This window comes from Chlorella variabilis (genome assembly GCF_000147415.1).
Source record: "Chlorella variabilis unplaced genomic scaffold CHLNCscaffold_21, whole genome shotgun sequence".
NCBI classification, from domain to species: Eukaryota; Viridiplantae; Chlorophyta; class Trebouxiophyceae; order Chlorellales; family Chlorellaceae; genus Chlorella; species Chlorella variabilis.
Window position 1 is genome coordinate 194,350 of NW_005435067.1, and position 19,286 is coordinate 213,635.

The 19,286-nt window shown below is 68.9% G+C and overlaps 5 protein-coding genes across 5 annotated transcripts in view; 2 read left to right on the plus strand and 3 right to left on the minus strand.

Moving 5' to 3' along the window:
- Window positions 1-1,817: 1,817 nt before the first annotated feature.
- On the plus strand, window positions 1,818-2,960 carry CHLNCDRAFT_138570 (hypothetical protein; the record flags this gene model as incomplete). Its single annotated transcript, XM_005844613.1, has 5 exons — window positions 1,818-1,854; window positions 2,053-2,108; window positions 2,394-2,485; window positions 2,718-2,770; window positions 2,938-2,960. The coding sequence occupies 5 exons, from the start codon at window positions 1,818-1,820 to the stop codon at window positions 2,958-2,960; spliced, it is 261 nt and encodes an 86-aa protein (XP_005844675.1).
- Window positions 2,961-3,452: 492 nt separating this feature from the next.
- On the minus strand, window positions 3,453-3,792 carry CHLNCDRAFT_26510 (hypothetical protein; the record flags this gene model as incomplete). The annotated part of the gene is made up of 2 exons (XM_005844692.1): window positions 3,453-3,521; window positions 3,655-3,792. Coding segments are annotated over 2 exons (207 nt in total), but the record flags the coding sequence as incomplete, so codon positions are not given.
- Window positions 3,793-5,287: 1,495 nt separating this feature from the next.
- On the minus strand, window positions 5,288-9,120 carry CHLNCDRAFT_54289 (hypothetical protein; the record flags this gene model as incomplete). Its single annotated transcript, XM_005844693.1, has 11 exons — window positions 5,288-5,362; window positions 5,580-5,764; window positions 5,972-6,062; window positions 6,385-6,455; window positions 6,680-6,823; window positions 6,978-7,062; window positions 7,356-7,504; window positions 7,932-8,040; window positions 8,406-8,528; window positions 8,735-8,841; window positions 9,042-9,120. The coding sequence occupies 11 exons, from the start codon at window positions 9,118-9,120 to the stop codon at window positions 5,288-5,290; spliced, it is 1,218 nt and encodes a 405-aa protein (XP_005844755.1).
- A 651-nt stretch (window positions 9,121-9,771) lies between these two features.
- CHLNCDRAFT_54290 (hypothetical protein) lies at window positions 9,772-15,257 on the minus strand (the record flags this gene model as incomplete). The annotated part of the gene is made up of 7 exons (XM_005844694.1): window positions 9,772-10,159; window positions 11,121-11,271; window positions 12,100-12,577; window positions 12,722-13,316; window positions 13,873-14,021; window positions 14,217-15,050; window positions 15,237-15,257. The coding sequence occupies 7 exons, from the start codon at window positions 15,255-15,257 to the stop codon at window positions 9,772-9,774; spliced, it is 2,616 nt and encodes an 871-aa protein (XP_005844756.1).
- Window positions 15,258-15,518: 261 nt separating this feature from the next.
- The window catches only part of CHLNCDRAFT_58789 (hypothetical protein), a gene marked incomplete at its 3' end in the record, with an annotated part of 8,507 nt that continues 4,739 nt past the window's right edge, over window positions 15,519-19,286 (plus strand). Inside the window, exons 1-11 of the mRNA XM_005844614.1 lie at window positions 15,519-15,837; window positions 16,043-16,261; window positions 16,450-16,714; window positions 16,960-17,053; window positions 17,242-17,316; window positions 17,517-17,594; window positions 17,902-17,996; window positions 18,231-18,285; window positions 18,493-18,556; window positions 18,757-18,770; window positions 19,059-19,112. Coding sequence (XP_005844676.1) covers window positions 15,615-15,837; window positions 16,043-16,261; window positions 16,450-16,714; window positions 16,960-17,053; window positions 17,242-17,316; window positions 17,517-17,594; window positions 17,902-17,996; window positions 18,231-18,285; window positions 18,493-18,556; window positions 18,757-18,770; window positions 19,059-19,112 — 1,236 coding nt within the window. The 5' untranslated portion in view covers window positions 15,519-15,614. The remainder of the gene's footprint in view (window positions 15,838-16,042; window positions 16,262-16,449; window positions 16,715-16,959; window positions 17,054-17,241; window positions 17,317-17,516; window positions 17,595-17,901; window positions 17,997-18,230; window positions 18,286-18,492; window positions 18,557-18,756; window positions 18,771-19,058; window positions 19,113-19,286) is intronic.

The following is a 19,286-nucleotide window of genomic DNA, read 5'->3' on the forward strand; positions in this document are numbered from 1 at the left end:
GATTGTCGCAGCAGCCAGCGCCGCCGCCGGGCCTGCCGACTCGGCCTCGCCGCCCCGGCAGCCGCCCGGACTTTGTGCCTCCTGAGCACTCAGCACCACCCCCCATGGGCCTACCATGCTCCTGCTGCCGCCGCGCCGCGCCGCAGGCTGGCGCAGATTGCGCGGGAGCGCTTCCCTGAGCAGTATCCCAGCGAGGAGGCGCTGGCGGGGATGGCCAGCCGGGTGCTGGTCTTCAATCCCCACACCTCCCAGGACCTGCTGCACACGCTGCAGGCAAGCCGATGGTGGTGGTGGTCGTGGTGGTGGTGGTGTGTGTGTGTGTGTGTGTGTGTTGTTTGTGTGTGTGTGTGTGAGGCATGATTGAGTAAAGGTGGAGGCGGCAGGCAGGGCAAGCAGGGCAGCTGGCGCCGCTCCGCAGCGGGGACAGCTGCCGCTGTTGCTGCGCCCCCTGCCCACCGCCGCTGCCCTGCCACCGTCTGGTGCCAGCCTCCACACCACCCCAACTCCTCCCGCCCTGCCACCCCGCCGCCCCGCTGACCCTGTCGGGTGCAGTCCCTTGAGGCTACCATCATTGAGCGGCGGGTGCGCCTGGTGCTGCTGGACAGCGTGGCTTCCCTGGCCCGAGCCGACTTTGCGCCCGGCAGCCTGCCCGAGCGGCAGCGCATGCTGGGGCAGCAGGTGGGGCGGGGCGGGGCGGGGTGGTTCGAGGGCCGCAGGTGGCACGTGAGCAGCGAGCGCGGCAGCGGAAGAAGGAGGCTTGTGGGCGGCCGGGAGTGTGGGGCGGCGGCGGGGCCCGTGCTGCGCAGCCGCCGCCCCAGGCGCTTGAAATGTCGCGCCTCTCATGCCCTGCCTCCGCCTGCTGCCCTTGCTGCCCTGCCCTGCCCTGCCCTGCCCCTCCCTGCAGGCCTCCCGGCTGAAGTTCCTTGCGGAGACCTTCCGCATCCCTGTGCTGGTCACCAACCAAGTCACGACCTCCTTTGGCGGCGGCGGCGCGGGCGGGACGGGCGGCACGGGCGGCGGCGGCGGCGGCGGCCACCTGACGGCGGCGCTGGGCACGCTGTGGGCGCACGCCGTCAACACCCGCCTGGTGCTGGAGTCGGTGCAAGGTGCGGGGAGGCAGGCGGGGGCCTGCTGATGAAGCCTGCCAGCCATCTGATGTGGCGCTGCTACCCTCCTGCTGCGGATCTTGATTTGCTCGCTCCAGGCCCGGCACTCCCAACCCGCTTGCTGCCTGCCTCCCCTGCTGCCGTCCCTGCGGCCAGGCACGCGGTTCCTGCGCATCGCCAAGTCTCCCGCCGCGCCCCCCGCCGCGTTTGCGTACCGGGTGACGGGCGCGGGGCTGGAGGCGGTGGCCGGCGTGGAGCCGCCGGCGCACATGCTGCGGGCGGGCAGCGTGGCGCACCAGGCCATCGCCAACGAGGTCCCCTACGAGCAGTCCAACCCCGACTTTGCGTTCTCGTGATGTGAGCTGTGGTGTTTGCAGGAAAGAGCCCTCTGTAACCCGCCGTCGCCGGCATGTTTGGACATGGGCGAGGACCTCCCACTGGGCCGGCGCTCAGGTCACGGCTGCTGTTGTCGAGGGATGCGGCCAGGCAATAGCCCAGGCTGCCGCTTCCGGGGCAAGGTGTGCCTGCTGCCTGCTATGCACGTCGCAGCAGGGAGCAGGGGCCTGGGGCTTAAACGCAGGTGCAGGGGTGAAACTGCCGAGCTAGCGACAGGGCAGCGGCCTTGCAACCCACAACAGCCGCCGTAGAGCGCTGCCCTCGCCCCCAGCAGGACTCCGACCGGCTTGGCAGCCCAGCTAGCCCCCCGAAGCCATGGACAGCATCAAGGCTCGCTGCGAGGAGGGCAAGGGTGAGCGGGGCGGGGCTGAAGGGCCATGCACGGCTCCCGCCCTGACAAACCCCGAGCGCTGCGCGCCGCTGCCGGCCCATCTCGCGCTCACGGCCTTCCAGCATCCTGTCCGGGCCCGGTTCAGCGCACCAGAGGGCCCTCGGGGGCCACCAATCTCCGCTGGCGTATTCACCCTCTCACCCTCATCCTCGCTTGCAGTCGTCCTGGAGACCGCCAAGATGGACCCTCGCTTCCCCCAGACCAACCAGACCAAGGTGAGGCGCGGCGCCGGTGTTGGCTGGGAGGACCCGGCCGGCAGTGTCGGCCGGTAGCGGCCGCGGTCGGGGCTGCAGAAGCTTGCGGCGTGCTGCCTGCTTCTGTTTGCTTCAGACGAAGGAATAGCAGCCTTGGAGTGCGATTTGCGAGAGCGCGCTAACACAGCAGCTGCGTGAGGGCGGGGGCACTGCGGGCTGCCTTGCCAGAGGTGCTTGCCCCCTGCCCGCCCGCCCCGACCCACCGCCGCTCGCTCTGCCGCTGCTGCCGTCGCCCCTGCATCGCAGGCCTGCTACGTCTGGTACAACGAGATGTACAAGTGCTACTCCCAGAAGGGCAAGGAGGATGCGGCGTGCCTGAAGATCAAGAAGGACGTGCGGTGAGGCCCCGCCGCGGCAGGCTGGCCAGCTCAAGAGCGGCGCCTGCCTGCTGCGTTGCCTGCTGCGTTAGCTGCTGCTGGCTGTGGGTGGGCTGCTCGTGGGTGCTCGTGGTGGGCTGCTTGTGGTGCTCGCGGCAAGGCCAGCTGCTGCAAGGGGTGGCCATAGGGCGGCTGCTGGTGGGCTGCTGGTGCTGTGTGTGCTGACCCCCGGGTGGTGTGCTCTGCCCCACAGCTCCATCTGCCCTGACGAGTGGCTGGAGACTTGGGAGGAGCACCGTGAGAACGGTAGGTCTTGGTTGGACATGCCTGCGCATGCCTGGTTTTGCTGCAAGCAGGAGGGGTGCACTGGCGCCAGGGCCGGCGAGGAGGCTGCCGCTAGCGATGCCGTCGTCAGCAGGCGACCCCCGCCTGCAGTCCTGGCTCGACGCAGTGCTGCCTGCCGTGCCCTGCAGGCACCTGGTGGGGAAAGTACTGAGCGGCTTGGCCCGGTCCACGCCGTCCCTTGCTTGCACCACACTCCCACCTCGCGGCGGCCCTCGCGCTTGCCTGTGCACGGCCGGCCTCGCAGCACCCTTGATGGGTGCTTCCCATGGCCGGGCCGTGTAATCGAGCATGCTGCGAGGGCCCTCACCCTCCACCCCCCACCTCTCGTCCTTCAATCATGAGGTGGCGTGAGGGCATCCCACGCAACACTTGTGCACTTGGCTCTTCCTTTTGCTCGACTTGTAACTTATGCTTCTCCTGAGGGAGTCGGGCAGCAGCGCAGCCACAGCGGGGCACCAGCAGGAAGAGGAGACCGGAGGGCACGCGCAGCTGCATCCTCCTTTCAGCAGGCCCACCCTCTCTGCAATTACAAGATGTGACTGTCACAACGTTTCAATGTACTATGGAGCACACCGGCTGTATTGTGTGTGTGTGCATGGATTGCTGCCCTCGGCGGCGGCTCGCCTCCTCGCGGCTCCAGCGGTCATCCCTGGCAGAAGCGGGCGGCGGCCGCCTCGCACTCTGAGAACCCGGCGAACCGGTTGGCGTTGCCCTGCAGACGCAGCCGGCAGGAGCACAGGTGGGGTCGGGCAGGCAGGTGGTGGTGGCTGGCTCCCGCCGCTCGCCCTGGCAAGCGGCAGCGGCTGCGGCTGCCTGGCTGCCCGTCCAGCGGCGGAGCAGCGCACCTGGCAGCCGCCGTAGAGGAAAGGCCTGCAGGTGGCGGCGGCGGCATCGTAGTACCAGGACGGAATCGCGGCGCGGCAGGGGCCCCTCTCAGCGGGCTGGCCGCAGAACTGGCCGTCGGCGGGGCCCTGCGCAGGCGACGGTGGGTGGCAGCGAGTTGGCCGGCACGGCACGGGCGGCAGCTTTTGGAGTGCTGCTTGGCCAGCTTTAGGAGTGCTGCCCTGTGAAGCTGGAGCAGGCTGGGGTGGGCGCTCGTGCTCCAACGCCCACCTCGACGCTTGGCGCCTCCCCCACGCTCTCCACGGCGTCGGCTGGCGCTTGGGTGGTGGCCTCGGCGACGGCCGGCGCGGGCTGCACGCCGCACAGGTCACACGTGCGGCGGCAGAAGCCGCCGCCGATCATCCAGCTCTCACCACACTGCAGGCACGGTGTGGGCGGTGCACCCAGCCGTTTTCAAAGGGAGCAGGCGTGAGGTGTCCTGAGCGCTGATAGGGGCTGCCCAGGCCCTTCACCCTCCCAGAACCGGCCTTCCAGTGCCCGACCTCCACCTCCATCTGTGCCCACCTTGCCCCAGCCCTTCTGCTGCTCGCAGGTGAAGCCCTCGGGCGTGGGCCTGTCCACACAGGGGGCGGCGGCGGCGGGAGCGGGCGGGGCCGCCAGCAGCAGGCTGCGCCGCGAAGACGGCGCGGAGCCAGCCTCGCCTGCGGGGCAGACCCATGAGGGGTCCATCACATGCAGGCAGGCAGGCAGGCGTGTGCGAAAACACGGCGCACTCGCGCACTCGCTGCTTATTGAAAATGGCCTTCTGCACACCCCGCCTACCTGCCAAAATGGCCACGGCGAGCGGGAGGCAGGCGGCGGCCGAGGACGCCAGCAGGCACACCAGCAGCGCTCCTCGCCGGCCCGTCATTGCTCGGCCGTTGCTGCGTTGCTGCGTTCGATTGCGGTGCTGCGAGCGCGGCCTGCTGCTCTCCGGCGAGGGGATACGAAGGTGGGATGGCGGAGGAGGTGCGCGCCCACTCCGCTTGAGGGCACACGGGAGTTTGGTTGCCGCTGCGTGTGCAAAAGCGGTGGAGCTGAAAGCAAGCGGCGCGTTGTGAGAAATGGGAGGGCCTCGATTGGCACCAGGATGCAGGTGGCAAAGGGAGGCTTGGGCTGGCCAAACGCAATTGCAGCGAGCTGTTCGGAGTCTGTTAGCCACATTATGGCACCCAAGGCCTCGACCTGCCCCCTGCGCCTGGGCCGCACCACCGCGGGGGCAGCCGCTGTGCCGCCACCTGAGCCGCCGCCGCCGCCGCCGCCGCCACTTGGAGAGGCAATGCGCACCATTCCCGCTTGGCCCGTGGCGCCGCGCAGCTGGCTCAGGCACACACTGTATTTACAGCTTCTCGTCTCATTCCATGTAAGCAAAGGGCAGGTCCAAGTGTGTCGGGCGAATGGCGCTATGGCAAGGCTCTCATGCATAGCTACTGCGTGGTGCGGTGCGAGTGCGGGATGGCTCCCAGCCATATCAGGGGAAGTGCAGCAGGAGTGCTGAGGCTGTCTATGTGCAGGTGGTGTCAACGATCCGCCCGGTCTCAGAGCAGCGCGGCCCGCTTTCCTGGGGGTGCCACACAGCGGGCAGGTCGTGCCAGCTCAGCACTGGCAGCGCCCGCTCTGCTGCACGTTGTTCTGGAACACCGGGCCGTAGGTGAGCGGGCTGGAGCTGGCCTGCAAGCGGGGCAGCGCGGGGCCACTGTGTGTGTCGGGAGCAGAGGGGCAGGGGGAGGTGCTGCAGGCGCTGCGGCGGCGCGAGGCAGCCAGAACAGAGCAGCCTGCGGCAGGGCTGCAGGGTGCCGTAGGGCCGCATGATGCTGCAGACGCCTCAGCAGTGCCGCAAAGAGGTGCTGCAGGCGCCCGCCTGCCAGCCAGCCACCCAGCCACCCACCTTGCCGAACTGGCATCGCTGGTTGGAGTTGCCGGCGCACACGCAGCGGTCGGGGGCGTTCTTGCAGCACTGGTCGCGCACAAAGCCAAAGCACTTGGGCACCTGGCCGCCGCCGCCGCCCGCCTGGGTGCCGCCGCCGCCGGTGGTGGGGGTCTGCCCGCCGGTGGTCGGGGCCTGGCCGCCGCCTGCGGGGCAGGAGCCACGTGCAAGCGAACATCACAGCCATTGACCTCATGCACGCCCATGTGCGGTGCAGCTGGCAGGGGAGGCAAGACAGGGAGAGCACTTGCAGCAGAGGAGAGAGCTTGCAGCAGGCCATGCTGCTGCTCTGTCTCTGAGCATTGTGCAGAGCAATTGCTGGGCGGCTCGCGGCAGGCCCTCCCCCGGCGCACCGGCAGTGGCGCCGCCGCCGGCGCCCGCCTGGGCGCGGCACTGGCTGAGCTGGGCAAAGGCGTTGGCATAGGCGCTGGCAGTCGCCTCAGCCTGCAGTGAAAAGGGTTGCGAGCAGGAAGGGCAGGGGAAGCACAGCTTGAGGGCGTCTCTCAGTGGGCTGGCAAGGCCGTGAAATGCACGCTGCGGTGGCTTGAGGTGGCCAACAGCGGCAGCCCCAGCCGAGAGGCTCCCAGCGCTGGCGTTGGGTGGGGCTGCCGCTCTGGGCGCAGGCGCGGCATGGTAGCAGTGCACAGCAGCAAGCAGCAGCGGGGCACAGCAGCAGCAGCAGCAGCAGCAGCCGCAGCGGAACACAGCATCAGGGCGCAGCATCAGGGCGCCAGCTGACACCCCGCCCGACATCCTAGCCGCTCACCACGGCGGTGGAGATGGCGGAGCTGCTGGCGGAGGCGCTGCCGCCGCCGCTGGCGCACGCGTCGGCGGCGGCTGCAGGGCGGGGAGGGGGGTCAGGGACTCAGTGAGTCACCCTGCGCTGACGCGCTTGCAGCGTGGGGCAGGCAGCCGGCCAATGCAAGCAGCATTGCACAGCATGCAGAGGTCTGAAACCTCCAGGCGTGCGGAGGGCAGGCGGGGGCAAGCCGCGGCCGTGCAGCAGCTGTTGGCAGCGCCGGCGGGAGCAGCGGCCGCGAGGCGGCGGCGGGCGGGCGCACCGGAGGCGGTGGCGGTGGCGATCTGGGTGTCCACTGCCTCTGCCAGGGCGCTGGCGATGGCCTGGGCGTTGTTGGGGCAGCAGGAGGCGGCGGAGGCAAAGGCCTGGGCGGAGGCCTTGGCCAGAGCGGTGGCCACGGCGGAAGCTGCAGGCCCGCGGCAGCAGGGGAGGCGGTGCGAATTGACGCCAGGCCGGCACTGGTGCTGCCTGGCAGCGCCTGGGCAGGCGGGGCAGGCAGCAGCGGGCTGCAGCGGGCTGCAGCTGGGGCAGGGGCGGTCCTGCTGGCTGGCATCCCGCACCTGTACCGCTGGCGCTGGCGCAGCCGCTGCACCCTGGGGAGGACTGCACTTCGGCCGCCGCCTCGGCAAAGGCGGTGGCGGTGGCCTGCAGGCGGCGGCGCAGGGCGATGCAGGCGGGGGGCACCATGATGAGGCAGGGCGGCAGGGGAGCAGCACAGCTCGGCTGGGCGCAGGCCGCAGCGAGCAGCTGCCACAGCATGAACGGTTCCAGCCACGAACGCCTGAGCCAGGAATCAGCAGCAGGCTGTGGCGCAGCTGCCGCGGCGGGGTGGCTCCCCACAGCTACGCGGGCCAGAGCCAAAACTCAGCAGCAGGCTGTTGCTTGGCATCGCCCTCTGGAGAGCCAGCAGCGCATCACAGCACAGCCCCGCGGCTCACCCGGGCCGTGGCCTGCGCGGACGCCTCGGCCTGCGCGTTGGCGTCGCCGCCGCCGCACACGTTAGCCACGGCGCTGGCCACAGCCTCGCTGACGGCGGTGGCCTGCTCGCTGAAGCCGCCGGCGGAGGATGAGGCCCTGGAGGAGCAGGCTGCAGGGGGCGGGGGGCAGGGGAGGGGCGGGGCAGGGGAGGCGCGTGAATGACCTAGTGCTTCGTGGAAGGACGGCAGGCTGAGGCTGACGGGGAGGGCTAGAGCGGCGGCTCCCTTCAAAGAAGGGAGGAGGGGACGGCGCCTTGGGTTGGCAGCAGGGCCGCGCGGCGCGGCAGCAGGGCCTGCTGTGCTTGCTGGCTCACGCGCTCGGCGCCGCCGCGCGCAGCCGCGAGCGGCGCAGCGGGCCGGGCTGAAGCTAGGCTGCTGCAGCGCTGTAGCTAGTACTAGCAGCAGCAGGCCCAAGCATGCCTCAAGCAGGCCTCCGCATGCCTCAAGCAGGCCCCAGGCAAGCAGGCCCCAGCAGGCCCCAGCAGGCCCCAGCGGGCACAAGCAGGCCCCAGCATGCCCCAGCAGGCGCCAGCTCACATCCCACTCCCGAGTTGATGGCGGAGGAGATGGCGCCCGCATTGCCGGAGGACAGGCTGCCGGGGTCCACGGTACCGCCTGAACCCTCGCTGATGGCCGAGGCCACCGCCTGCGCAGGGCGGCATGCAGCGGCAGCGGCGGGCGCGGGGCGTGAGGCTTGGCAGGGCCAGGGGCTATAGCAGGCAGCGACAGGGCCCCGTGTCGCAAGTGCCTCTGTGACGTGCAATGCAGGCTGTCGACACACGAAGCAAAAGGGAAAGCGAGCAGGGCAGCGGGGGGCGCGGGGCGCGGGGCTTGGCGGCCCCCGCCAGCGCTGTGTGCGCTGCAGGCCGGCGACGGAGCCGCGCCGCCGGTGCCGCCGCGCTCGGCAGCTGCGGCCGGCAGAACGGTACTGCTGGTACGTCCGGTACAGGTGATACTGCCAAACCAAAGGCGCTGCACCAGGCTGGCTGGCCAGAGGGAGGCCCCACCCACCTCTGCGCTGGCGCCTTGCCCAGTGGCCTCCGCCGCCGCCTGCGCCAGCGCCTGGCTGTTGCCCGAGGCGGCGGCGATGGCGGTGGCCTGGGCGATGGCATCGCTGTCCCCGGAAGCAGCCGCCTGCAGGCCACGCCAGGCAGGCGGGCGGGCAGGTGGGCAGGCAGGTGGGCAGGCAGGCAGGGTCGAAGGTTCAGAGAGGCAGCGAGCAGCCCTGGGAGGTCAGCGGCCCGGGGAGAGCAGCGGGCACCCCCCAGCCCGGCTGGCTGCCGGCCGCCCCTCGTCTGCGCGGCGCGCGGCGCGCGGGCGGCCGCGGCGGCTGCGGTCACCTCGGCGATCGCGCTGGCGGCGGCGTTGGTGTTGCCGGAGGCGACGGCGGAGGCGATGGCCTCGGCGCGGGCGCTCTGGAGCAGGCGGCGGCGCGCGGCGGGCGCCCCTGCACGGCAGCCACGTCGGCGGCGCGGGGGGACAGGCAGGCAGCGAGGGGCGCTCAGATGCATGGCAAGTGAGGGCATGCAGGGCTGGCACCGTGCTTTGACACAGCAGGCTTTACAGGCCCCCCCCCAACAGCAGTGGCACCGGCTGAAGCTGTCAAAGCGGTGCCAGGGACGGCGGGCGGGCGGGCCGGCCGCTCACCCGGCACCTCCCTGCCCTTGGCCGGCAGGGCGGCTGCCAGCAGCAGCGCCAGCAGGGCAAACGCCGTGCAGGCCCTCATCGTCGCGAACAGGTCCGGAGGAGGCTTGGAGGAGGCCGGCGCGCGGCAGCAGCTCACAAACCCTGCGTTTGCCAGGGAGTGGGGGGCGGCAGCAGGCTCCGATCGGCGCCCTGGGCGCAGCCGAGGCTGCAGGAGGGTGAAGGGGAGGCGCTGCACGGCTATTCGCGCCAGGGCACACGACCTGGGCAGGCACACCTGTGAGGGAGGGAGACAGGGCCTGGGCGCACTCTGGAGTCACAGGGATGAGAGGGAGGGAAGGCCGAGGGAGCCAGGAAGGGAGAGGCTGCTGCCGCGGCCCACGGGACCTGCCAAACCCAGCTGGCAGAAGCTGCCGGTGGAGCCGCTTCAAGCTTGATTGATCGGGAGAGGTTGACCATGGGCACCGAACCACAGGCAGGAGGCAGATTTCTCTGGCGAAATGCCGCCAAGCGCTCACGCCGCCGCCGCCGCCTCAGCTGCTCGCGCCGCCGCCGGCCTCAGCTGCCGCCAATACACGTTTAAACAGGATTGCTGCCAGAGCAAAATGGGGCAAATTCAGCCCATGAAAGCTGTACAGAAGCGGTTCTCCAGATGGAATGAACTGTGCAGGTGAAAACTGAGCCGCCGCTCCGCAGATGCGCAACACTGTCAGTAGGCATCAGCACAGGGCGGTCAGGGGTCCCAGGGATCCCACACGTGCATGTACAGCGCCAGGATGCGCCCGCTCAGCTCTGCCGGCAGCACGGTCCTGCTCTGCTGCTGCGCCCACGCCAGACTGAGCGCCGCTGCCCGCAGCCGTGCACGCTGCTCCTCTGCCAGCAGCCCCACCAGCCACCCCGCCTCTGCCGCGGAGCGCTCGAGCACGGCAGGCAGCGCTCGAGCTAGGTCGGGGCTGGGCGCAGGAATCGAGTGCCACTGCTCCCGGCTGAGCGGCAGGCAGGCCGCCAAGTTGGCGTAGAGGTAGGCAGACTCCCCGCCGGACTGTAGCAAGATTCCCAAGGATGGCTGCACTGCAGGCGCCGCCCGCAGCAGGCAGCGTGCCGTGTCCCAGAATGAATACCTGTGGGGCCCGCAGCGATATGGGGAGGTCCCGGGGAGGTCCCGGTAGGTTCCCTTCAGTAGCACCAGGTGTAGCGGCGTGCAGCCGTCCCCATCTGGCGCAAATGCCAGCGATGGTGCCGCATCAAGCAGCAGCTGCACGGCTGCTTCGTTTCTGCGGTAGGCTGCAATGTGGATGGGTGCTTGCTTAAATCTGTCGAGGGCTGTCGCAGCGGCAGGTGCCGTCGACAGCAGCATCCTCACCGCATCTCTGCCTGCACAGCCTGACGCTGCTCCAAGGTGCAGCGGCGTCCTGCCGTCAATATTCACTGCCACGGCGTTGGCTGGGGCAGCCTCCAGCAGCAGCTGCACGGCTGGCTCGATGCCGCGGTAGGCGGCCAGGTGGATGGGTGCATTCTGGTATCTGTCGAGCAGTGTGGCTGCGGCAGGTGCCGCCGACAGCAGCGTCCTCACCACATCCATGACTGTCGTACGGTTGTAACCAGGGTTGTCACCTGTTTCGCGCAGCACCAGGTGTAGCGGCGTGCGGCCATCTTCATCTGGCGCACACGCCAGCGATAGGTCCGCGTCCAGCAACGGCTGCACGGCTGCTTTGTTGCTGAAGAAGGCGGCCAGGTGGATGGGTGTTGACTGGTGGTCGTCGAGCATTGTGGCTGCGGCAGGTGCCGCCGACAGCAGCATCCTCACCACATCGCTGCCTGCACAGCCTGCTGCTTGGTGCAGCGGTGTCATGCCATTGCCGTCCACTGCCACGGCGGCGGCTGGGGCAGCCTCCAGCAGCAGGCGCACGATTGCCAACTGGGCAGGTTTCCCTCGAAGGGCATCTGCCACAGCGGCATAATGCAGTGCTGTCGCTGTGCGTCCCCAAAAGGTTTTTTTTCGCCGCTGTCGCTGGAGCAGCCTCCAACAGCAGCCTGACCACCCCAGCATGTTGCCAGTGGATGGCATGCTTCAACGGCGACCAGTAGGTCATATAGTAGTCGCTCGCATGAGGTTGATCCACCGGTGCGCCTGCCGCCAGCAGCTGACGCACAGCCTCCTCGTCCCCATCCCCAGCTGCATCCCTCAGCTTGCTTGCCAGCCCCATCACGCAGATGACCAACCAGATAAGCCCTGCAGTAGGGTGGCGGGCGGCCGGGTTGGCGGCAGCGCAATAGCCCAGACCGCAGCGCCCGTGCACATGCGGGCTGCTGCAGCTCTGCACGCAGCTGCTCCTCCACGCAGAGCTGTTGCTGCCAGGAGGCTCACCTGGGAGAACGAGGCGAGCACCTCGAGGCGAGAGCAGCCCACCAGGTGTGTGCTTCTTGCTCGCTGCTGCCTTTGTGTCGGCGCACCAACTCCAGGAAGCAGCAGGCCCAGTGCGCCGCGCTGCGCTGAGTCGCAGCACGCCCCGGCCTGCCGCACCTCCGTTTTGTGCTAGCTGCGCACTTGTGCCCACAGCACGACGGATCCGGAGGGATATTGTGCTATTGCCAGCCACTGGGCCGTTGGTGCCTGCTCATCTCCCCTCCCACCACCGCCATCGGCAGAGCGCCCATGCTCTGAGACAGCCTGAGATGGCTGGGGCCAGCAGGCCAGGAAACGCGGGCGCTTGGGCTGCAAGGCCAAGGTGACTGGAAGCTTTCCAAAGCAGGGAAGGAGAGAGCAAACGCACGCCGGCCCAGCGTGCGCTGTACAGCATGTGCACGATGCCCGGCGGCGGCGGCAGCAGCAGTGCCGCCACCTTGTTGATGTGCATTTACACTACTACAGACGCGGCATCGAAGCATCCAACAACTCATTTGCCAAAGACAATTTGGAGAGATGGGCGCACACGCTGGGCCTCCACAACAGCGGAATGCACTTCCGCATTGCTGAAGTGTCGATTGCAGGAAAGGCGCTGAAGGCTGGGGTGCTGGGCCGCCCAGCACACAATGGTGGGCAGGTCTGCCTCATCTTCACCCGCTCCCAGCACCTCCAGCACCTCCAGCTGCTGCGCCGTCGCCAGCGCTGGCAGGCTGAGAGCAATGAGGTTGGGCGATGCGCCAAGCTCGCGCAGGCTGGCCTGCCAGGGGCCGGTGGGCAGCGCCTCATCATCCCATGCTGGTGTCAGCCACAAAGAGCGCAGGTGTTGCAGGCTGGACAACGTTGTCGGTACATTTGGGTAACCGTCCAGCTCCAGAAACGTCAGCTGTTGCAGGTGTGGCAATGCTTGCTCCACCCTCGCAAAATCGTCGTCACGTTGATCATTATACTGTTCAGTCTGAACGACTGCGAGAGAGTGCAGGGTGGTAAGCTGATGGAGGCAGGCTGGAATCCCGTAGCAATGCAGCAAGTTTAGTCGCCGCAGGGTGGTTAAGCGGGTGAGAGGCGTGTAGGTGTCGACGTTGATGATACAATTGATCAGTGAGGGGCTGCAGAGTCTGCTCAGGTCACCAATCTGCACAGCAGAGATGCAACGGGGTAGGGCACATGGCAACCGCAAGCACAAGTCATGCCAGCTGACGGCTCAGGCCCGAGGGCAGTCTTGCTCCTACTGCCCTAGTTTCAATGACTGGACAGTTTGCTGCGTAGCAAGACTAACCTGAACAGGAAACATCAAATCCATGCTGAATCTTGTCTCGATGCCGGCATCATTTGCAACCTCAAGGCTGGTCAGGAACGGCGGCAGGTGGATGCTTGGGTCCTGCCAGTCTATGTCCAGCTCCTCGCCCACATCCAGCCGCAAATGCTCCAGCGCTGTCAGGTGGCCCAGCGACTCTGAGAGCCTCACAGCATCGCATCCACTCAGCGCATCTGTGTCCAGGCGCCGCAGGCTGTGCAGCGGCGCCACACATCTGCTGAGGTCGTACTCAAAGCCGAGGGAGAGGTCCAGCGCTTCCAGGCGGCTGCATGCCGCCAGCGAGTCCGCCAGCTCTGCAGCACAATCTTGCAGCTGCTGCTCTGTCAGACGACGGTGCCGCTTCACGGACAATCTAGGCCCACGAGGCTGCACTGTGAGCCGCAGCTCCCGCACATGCGCCGCTGAGACCTGCCGCAGCCAGCCACATAGCGATTGCAGGCGGCGCCGGAAGCGTTTGCCGCTGTGGCCATCGATGCTCGCGCTCAGGCTGCGCAGCAGGGGCGGGCTGTGCGCCGCCTGATTCCAGCGCTGGCACACCAGGGGAACGGTGCGGTGCCTGCATGCAACAGGGCAGCCTGCTGAGCACAGCGCCACCCAACCCTTTACTGCGCAGGCATCGCTGGCGGTGGCGGCGCCGCTGCCTGCCGTCCGCCTCGCGCTCGCTGCCTCGGCTGGCTGGCAGGCGGTCACCCGAGGTTCCCAGCCTTCTCGCAGCACCACAGGGAGAGTGGATTGAGCACCCAAACGCACGAGAGCAGGCGGCCGAGAGCCTGTCGGGTCCAGCAGACCGAAAATCGACTCCAGCACGCCATCAGGCAGCTGCTGAATGCCGGTAGGCATGGCTGGCAGGCAGCAGCAAGGAGCGTGCGCCGCTTCGTGGACAGGGCCGAAGCGCCTGGCACCGTTCCAGGGCACGAGAGCAGAGAGCACACAGACGCAGGCGTTCAGGACTTGTAGATAGGGCGAGTTTTGGGAGCCCTGCAAGCACCTGGGAGCCCCTGCGCGCTGCCGCTTCGCACGCTGCCTGGCACCGGCAGCGGTCGCTTGAGTCAGCTGTTTACAAGAGGAAAGAGCTGCAACGACGGGCCGGCAGCGCTGGGCCCACACGTCACAGCAGCGGGTTGGTGGCCGACAGCTTGTGGCTGCGGCGCAGGAGCGGGTTGGAGTCGCGGGTGGGCTCCCCCGTGGTTTCGTTGAAGGCCATGTGCATGTAGCGGGCGATGGCCTTGCCCGCTTTATCATCTGCCTCCGCCTGCATGACCTGCAGGGTGGAGGCAGCAGGGGAGGGCGGCAGCGGAGAGGTGGGTGGGCCCTGCAGCAGCAGGGCTGGTGCGGCAGCGGCCGGAAGACAGGCAGGCACCCGGCAGCGACCATGCCTAGCACAGCCTGGCGTAGCAGCACCCTTCAGCGTATCCGACCAGGCTCGTCCGCTTGGCTGCTCACCCACACAACGCACCTGGCGCACTCTCTTGACCTTGGTCTCTGTGTCCTCCTTATCAAGAGGGTCCTCAGGGAGCGGCCGCTTCGGCAGCTGCTGCTGCTGCTGCCGGCCTGCTGCTGCTCCTCCCTGCCCTGCCGCTGCCGCGCCCGCAGCGCCTGCCGCGCCGCCCTGCTGCTTGGCCTTGGGCTGCGGCCTGGGTGCATAGCCCAGCCCCAGGTTGCCCTTCTGCTGGAAGGCGGCTACCGGCTCTGCCACTCCTTGCTCCTGGGCGCCGAGGCCTGAACCCTCTGCCCACCCCGCTTTCTTCAGCAACTGGTAGCCCACGTTGGTGCGGGAAATGCCGTACCGTATTCCCTCCCTGGGCGCCCGCCGCTGCTTCGCCTGCGCCTGCTCTGCACCCGGCAGCTCCTGCTGCTGCTGGCGAGGGGGCGGCGCCTGCTCGGCCCCACCTGCAGCCGCGGGCTGCTCGCCGCGGGGCCACGGCCCGGCCGGCTGGTTGTACTGCAGCTGGCGCTCCTCGGCCTCCTGCTCTGCACGCGCTGCGGCGCTGCCCAGCCCAGCGTGCGACGGCTCTCCCGTCTCTGGCGGTGCCGCTGCTGCTGCTCCTCCTACTGCTCTTGTGGTGGCATAATCTCCCGACCTTACTGCTGCCGGGCCGCTGCCGCCGGTCTCGCCGCCATCCTGCAGTGTGCCGCCGCTGACCCAGCGCGCCTCCGAGGTGTTGACTAGGGAAGCATAGAAGGAGGCAACCGCCTGCCCCTTCTTCACGCTGGCAGCGCCACCACTGCCGCTGCCAGAGGCCTGCCTCGCTGTCGCTGGCTTCTGCGCGCCGACAAACTCGGGCCGTCCCTGCAGGGCAAAACCAAACCCAGGAGGGTTGAGTGAATCACTGGTCAGCTGCTCCAAGTGACAGGGACAGCAGGAACAGCAGAACTGGGGTGGTGCTGCCACCACCGCAGGCGCCCGCCTGCCGCAGCCAGGGTGCCCAGCGGGCTGCTGCACGCAGCGGAGAACCAGGAGCCGCTGCAGTCGCACCTGCTGTCGCTTGAAATTCATGCAGCAGAGCTCAAGACGTGCCGCAGTAGCCCGGGCGGGCCGCTGGCCAACAGGTCGGCTCGAGCGCGGGTCTGGAACGTCTGCCAAGGTGCCTGCAGTTGCGGCAAAGTCACAGGAGGCTGCGAGTCCGGCGGCAGGCCTCTGGAAGGCACCTGGGCTTGCGTCCTGCTGCCAGCTAGGATGTACGGCGGGTTCGTGGCTGGACTTGCACCCGGGATTGCCCGATGGCAGGCCGGAGCACACATCTAGTGTCCAGTGCAAGCCAGGGCCTCACCTGCACGGCACGTGCCGTGCAGGTGCATGATTTCACAAAGTCTTCGCTGACCCGCCCCAATCGCATCGGCATATTGAAATAGCATGGCGACCCTGGTGACCCGTCCAGGCGACCCCCAGGCCCTCAAGGCCGCCGCCGCCGCTGCGGCAGCAGGCACGCCACTGGCCGTGCAGCCTCTGGGCGAGGCGGCGGCCTGGAAGAAGCTGCTGGCGGACAGCAGCTGCCCCGAGGCGGCCCGCCAGCTGTTCCTGGTGCTGCCAGACGGCACCGCGCTAGCCGACCCAAACGCCATCACCCGCTACCTCGGTGAGCCATCCCCCGCTAGCCTGCACTGCACTGGCCTGTTCGCTGCGTTGTTCCGACGCTGGCCACATGTGTATCGAGCCGGGGTGGTGCAGCAGCAGGAGCAGCAGCCGCAATCCTGCTGCAGGTGCCGCGCCGCGCCGCAGCACAGGCCCGCCCGCGTGGCACAGCTCACCGCTCACGCGTGACGCCCCGTGCTGCCACGCAGGCACCGCGCTGCTTCCGGGGCTGGACCTCGGGGCCGAGGGCTGGCTGGAGTGGGAAGAGCGCTGGCTGCGGCCCGCTGTGTATGCAGGCGACGCGCCGGCGCTGGCCGCCGCCGTGCAGAAGCTGGGTGCTGCGCTGGCGGGCGGGGCGCACTTCCTGGCTGGGCCCCGGCTGGGCCTGGCCGACATTGCCGTGTATGCCACGCTCAGCCCGCTGGCAGGTGCGCGCTGTCGAGGGCTGGAGGCTGCGGGCAGGGAGGCTGCCTGCCGCTCCCTTCCAGCCTTGTGTTTCGCGCTGGTTGCCGCCTTGCTTCCAGGCACGAACCCGGCCTGCCTGTCTGAGGCTGCCTGTGTTGAGCGCACCCGCCTCACGGTTGGCTTTGGTGGATGCTGCTACCCCCCGCTGCAGGCAGCGCCGCGGTGGCGCCCCTGCAGCCCTACCTGTCCCGCGTGGCGGCGCAGCCCGAGGTGGCGGCAGCCGCGCAGCAGGTGGCGCTCGGTACCGCAGAGGACGGTGGCGCCGCGCCCGCCGCCTTCCTGGCCGACGCGGCGGCCTGCCGGGCTGCGCGCCCCAAGCTGCCCATCCCCGGGCAGCGCAACATCCTGATCACCAGCGCCCTTCCATACGTCAACAACGTGCCCCACCTGGGGAACATCATCGGCTGCGTGCTCAGGTGGGGGCTGGGTGGAGGGTGGGGCTGCGTGGCTGGCTGCGGCTTGCGCTGCGGCTGGGCAGCCGGTGGGCCGCTGCGAGGCGCCTCCGTGCGTGTGCTGGCTGGCTGTGTCCCAGCCTCCAAGCATCCTGGCATGCTGCTGCTGTGCCCAGCTCCCCTTTCCCCTGGCCACCCCCCTTCCGCCCTTCCCCTCCCGACCTCCTCGCCCCTCCCCTCTCCCCTGCTGCATTATATGGTGCCCGCAGCGCCGACGTGTATGCCCGCTTCTGCCGTGCCCGCGGCTACAACGTGGTGTACGTGTGCGGTACCGACGAGTTCGGTACTGCCACCGAGACCAAGGTGAGGCGGCCTGCTGTTGTGCTGCTTCCTGTGTGTGGGGTGGTGATAAATGCATGTGCCGGGTCAGCTGGGCTTTGGGGAGATCAATCCAAACCGGTGCGCTACGATTGCACAAGCCAAAAGGTGGAGGCATGGCCGCCGGCGCCGACTGCCGACCGCCGCCGCATGCCCGCCACACACCGGCGCAGGCGCTGGAGGAGGGCCTGACCTGCCAGCAGATCTGCGACAAGTACCACGCGATCCACAAGGCGCGGGGCGGCGGCGTGGGGGGGCCTTCCTGCGTGCCTGTTGCAGGGCCCGTCTGTCTGCAGCCTGTGGCTGGGGCGCCGGCATGGGCCGGCAGGCCAGGGCGCCATGATGGGGGCGTTCCTCCCCGCCTCTCCCCATGCACTCACTCCACTTTCTTTCCTCCCTCCCTCCCTCCCTCCCTCCCCACCCACCACCACCACCACCACCCCTGCAGTCCATCTACGAATGGTTTGACATCGGCTTCGACAAGTTTGGGCGCACCCCCACCCGCGCGCAGACCGAGATCGGGCAGGTGCGGGCGCGTGTGCGCCCTCTGGCCAGGCTGGCGGCGGCTGCGGCTGTCGCTGGGGGTGTAGCTGGGGGTGTGGTGCGTGTCTGTGTGGGGAGGTGGGCACAGGCCCATCAACGGACAGGAGCTGGAGTGCTTGCCTGCCTGCCCCCTCGCACTCTTATTGTACCTTTCCGAGCCAGCGCGCCTGCATGCCGCTGCTCCTGGCTCCCGGCGGCCTGCCCTCCCGCCACCCTCCACCCCCCACCCTCCACACCTCCCCTCCTCCCCTCCTGCCCCTCCTCCCCTCCTCCCCGGATGCCCCCGCCAGTCGATCTTCCGCACCCTGGAGCAGCGCGGGTGCCTGGTGGAGCAGACCATGGAGCAGCTGTTCAGCGAGCCGCTGGGCAAGTTCCTGGCAGACAGGTGGGGGATGGGGGGCAGCTGCTGCTGTCTGTTGGGGGGGTGCCGTCCAGGCGCATGCAGGGCGGGGCCGGGGGCAGCTGCTGTTGTGTGTGGGGGTGCGGACCAGGCGCGTGCAGGGCGGGGCAGGGGCGTTGGATGCGTGCAGGGCACAGCGGAGGGGTTACGGCATGCGACTAGGGGCCTGCCTCCCCAAACCGCACACGCATGCCCTTGCCCCCGCGGGCCGTCTCGCAGGTTTGTGACCGGCACCTGCCCCAAGTGCAAGTACGAGGATGCGCGGGGCGACCAGGTGCGGCGCCCGCTGCCCTTGCCGCCTCTCCCAGCTGCTGGCCAGGCTGCATGCTGGCTGCCGCTTCCGCCGCTGCCGCCAGCCGCGGATCGCTGGTCACTCCTTACCCCCTGCTCCGCCACAACCACAGCTACAACCACAGCTACACACAACGTGCACACACACACACACACACACACACACACACACACACACCTGCGCCTGCAGTGCGACGCGTGCGGCTCCCTGCTCAACCCCACGGAGCTCATCGACCCCAAGTGCAAGCTCACGGGTGAGGGGCTGGGCTGGGCGGTCGCCTGCGTGCAGCTGTTGCGGAACAGGCTGGCCGTGAGTGGGTGGGTGGGTGGGGTGGGGGGTCATCAACTTGCTGGGCAGGTGTTGCAGGTGAAGCCGGATGGCAGGCCGAACCACCACCACCAGCACGACCGCCACACGCACGCCAACCACCTTCCACACCGCCCCCGCCTGCAGGCTCCACCCCCGTGGTGCGCCAGACCAAGCACATCTTCCTGGACCTGCCCCAGCTCAGCGCCGACCTGCAGGCAAGGCCGCTTCTCCCTGAGGCGTCTCCTCCTTAGCCGGCTCGACAGCAGCGGCCGAGCGGGCACGGAAGTTGGCTTGGGGCAGGAAGGCTGCCAGAGGCAGGGGCAGCAAGGTGGCCCACTTGTTGGCGCGGTTGGGAGGCGCCCCTGCGCGCCTGCCCTCCCCTTGCGCCACACAGTGCACCCCGCCCACCCGTGGCCTCTCCTGCTGCCGCCCTGCGCCGCCCGCAGGCCTACATCGACCGCGCCTCGGCGCTGGGCGGCTGGAGCAGCAACTGCGTGCAGGTGCGGCTCGAAGCGATTTAGCACTAAAAAACGCCATGCTCACCCCGCCCACACCACTCCCGCCACCTGGGGCCTGCTACCCGACACGTTCCCTGCTGGCGCGCCATCCCTCCCCATCACCCCACCCACCCCACCCACCCTCCCTATCACTCACCCCACCCCACCCTCTCTGCC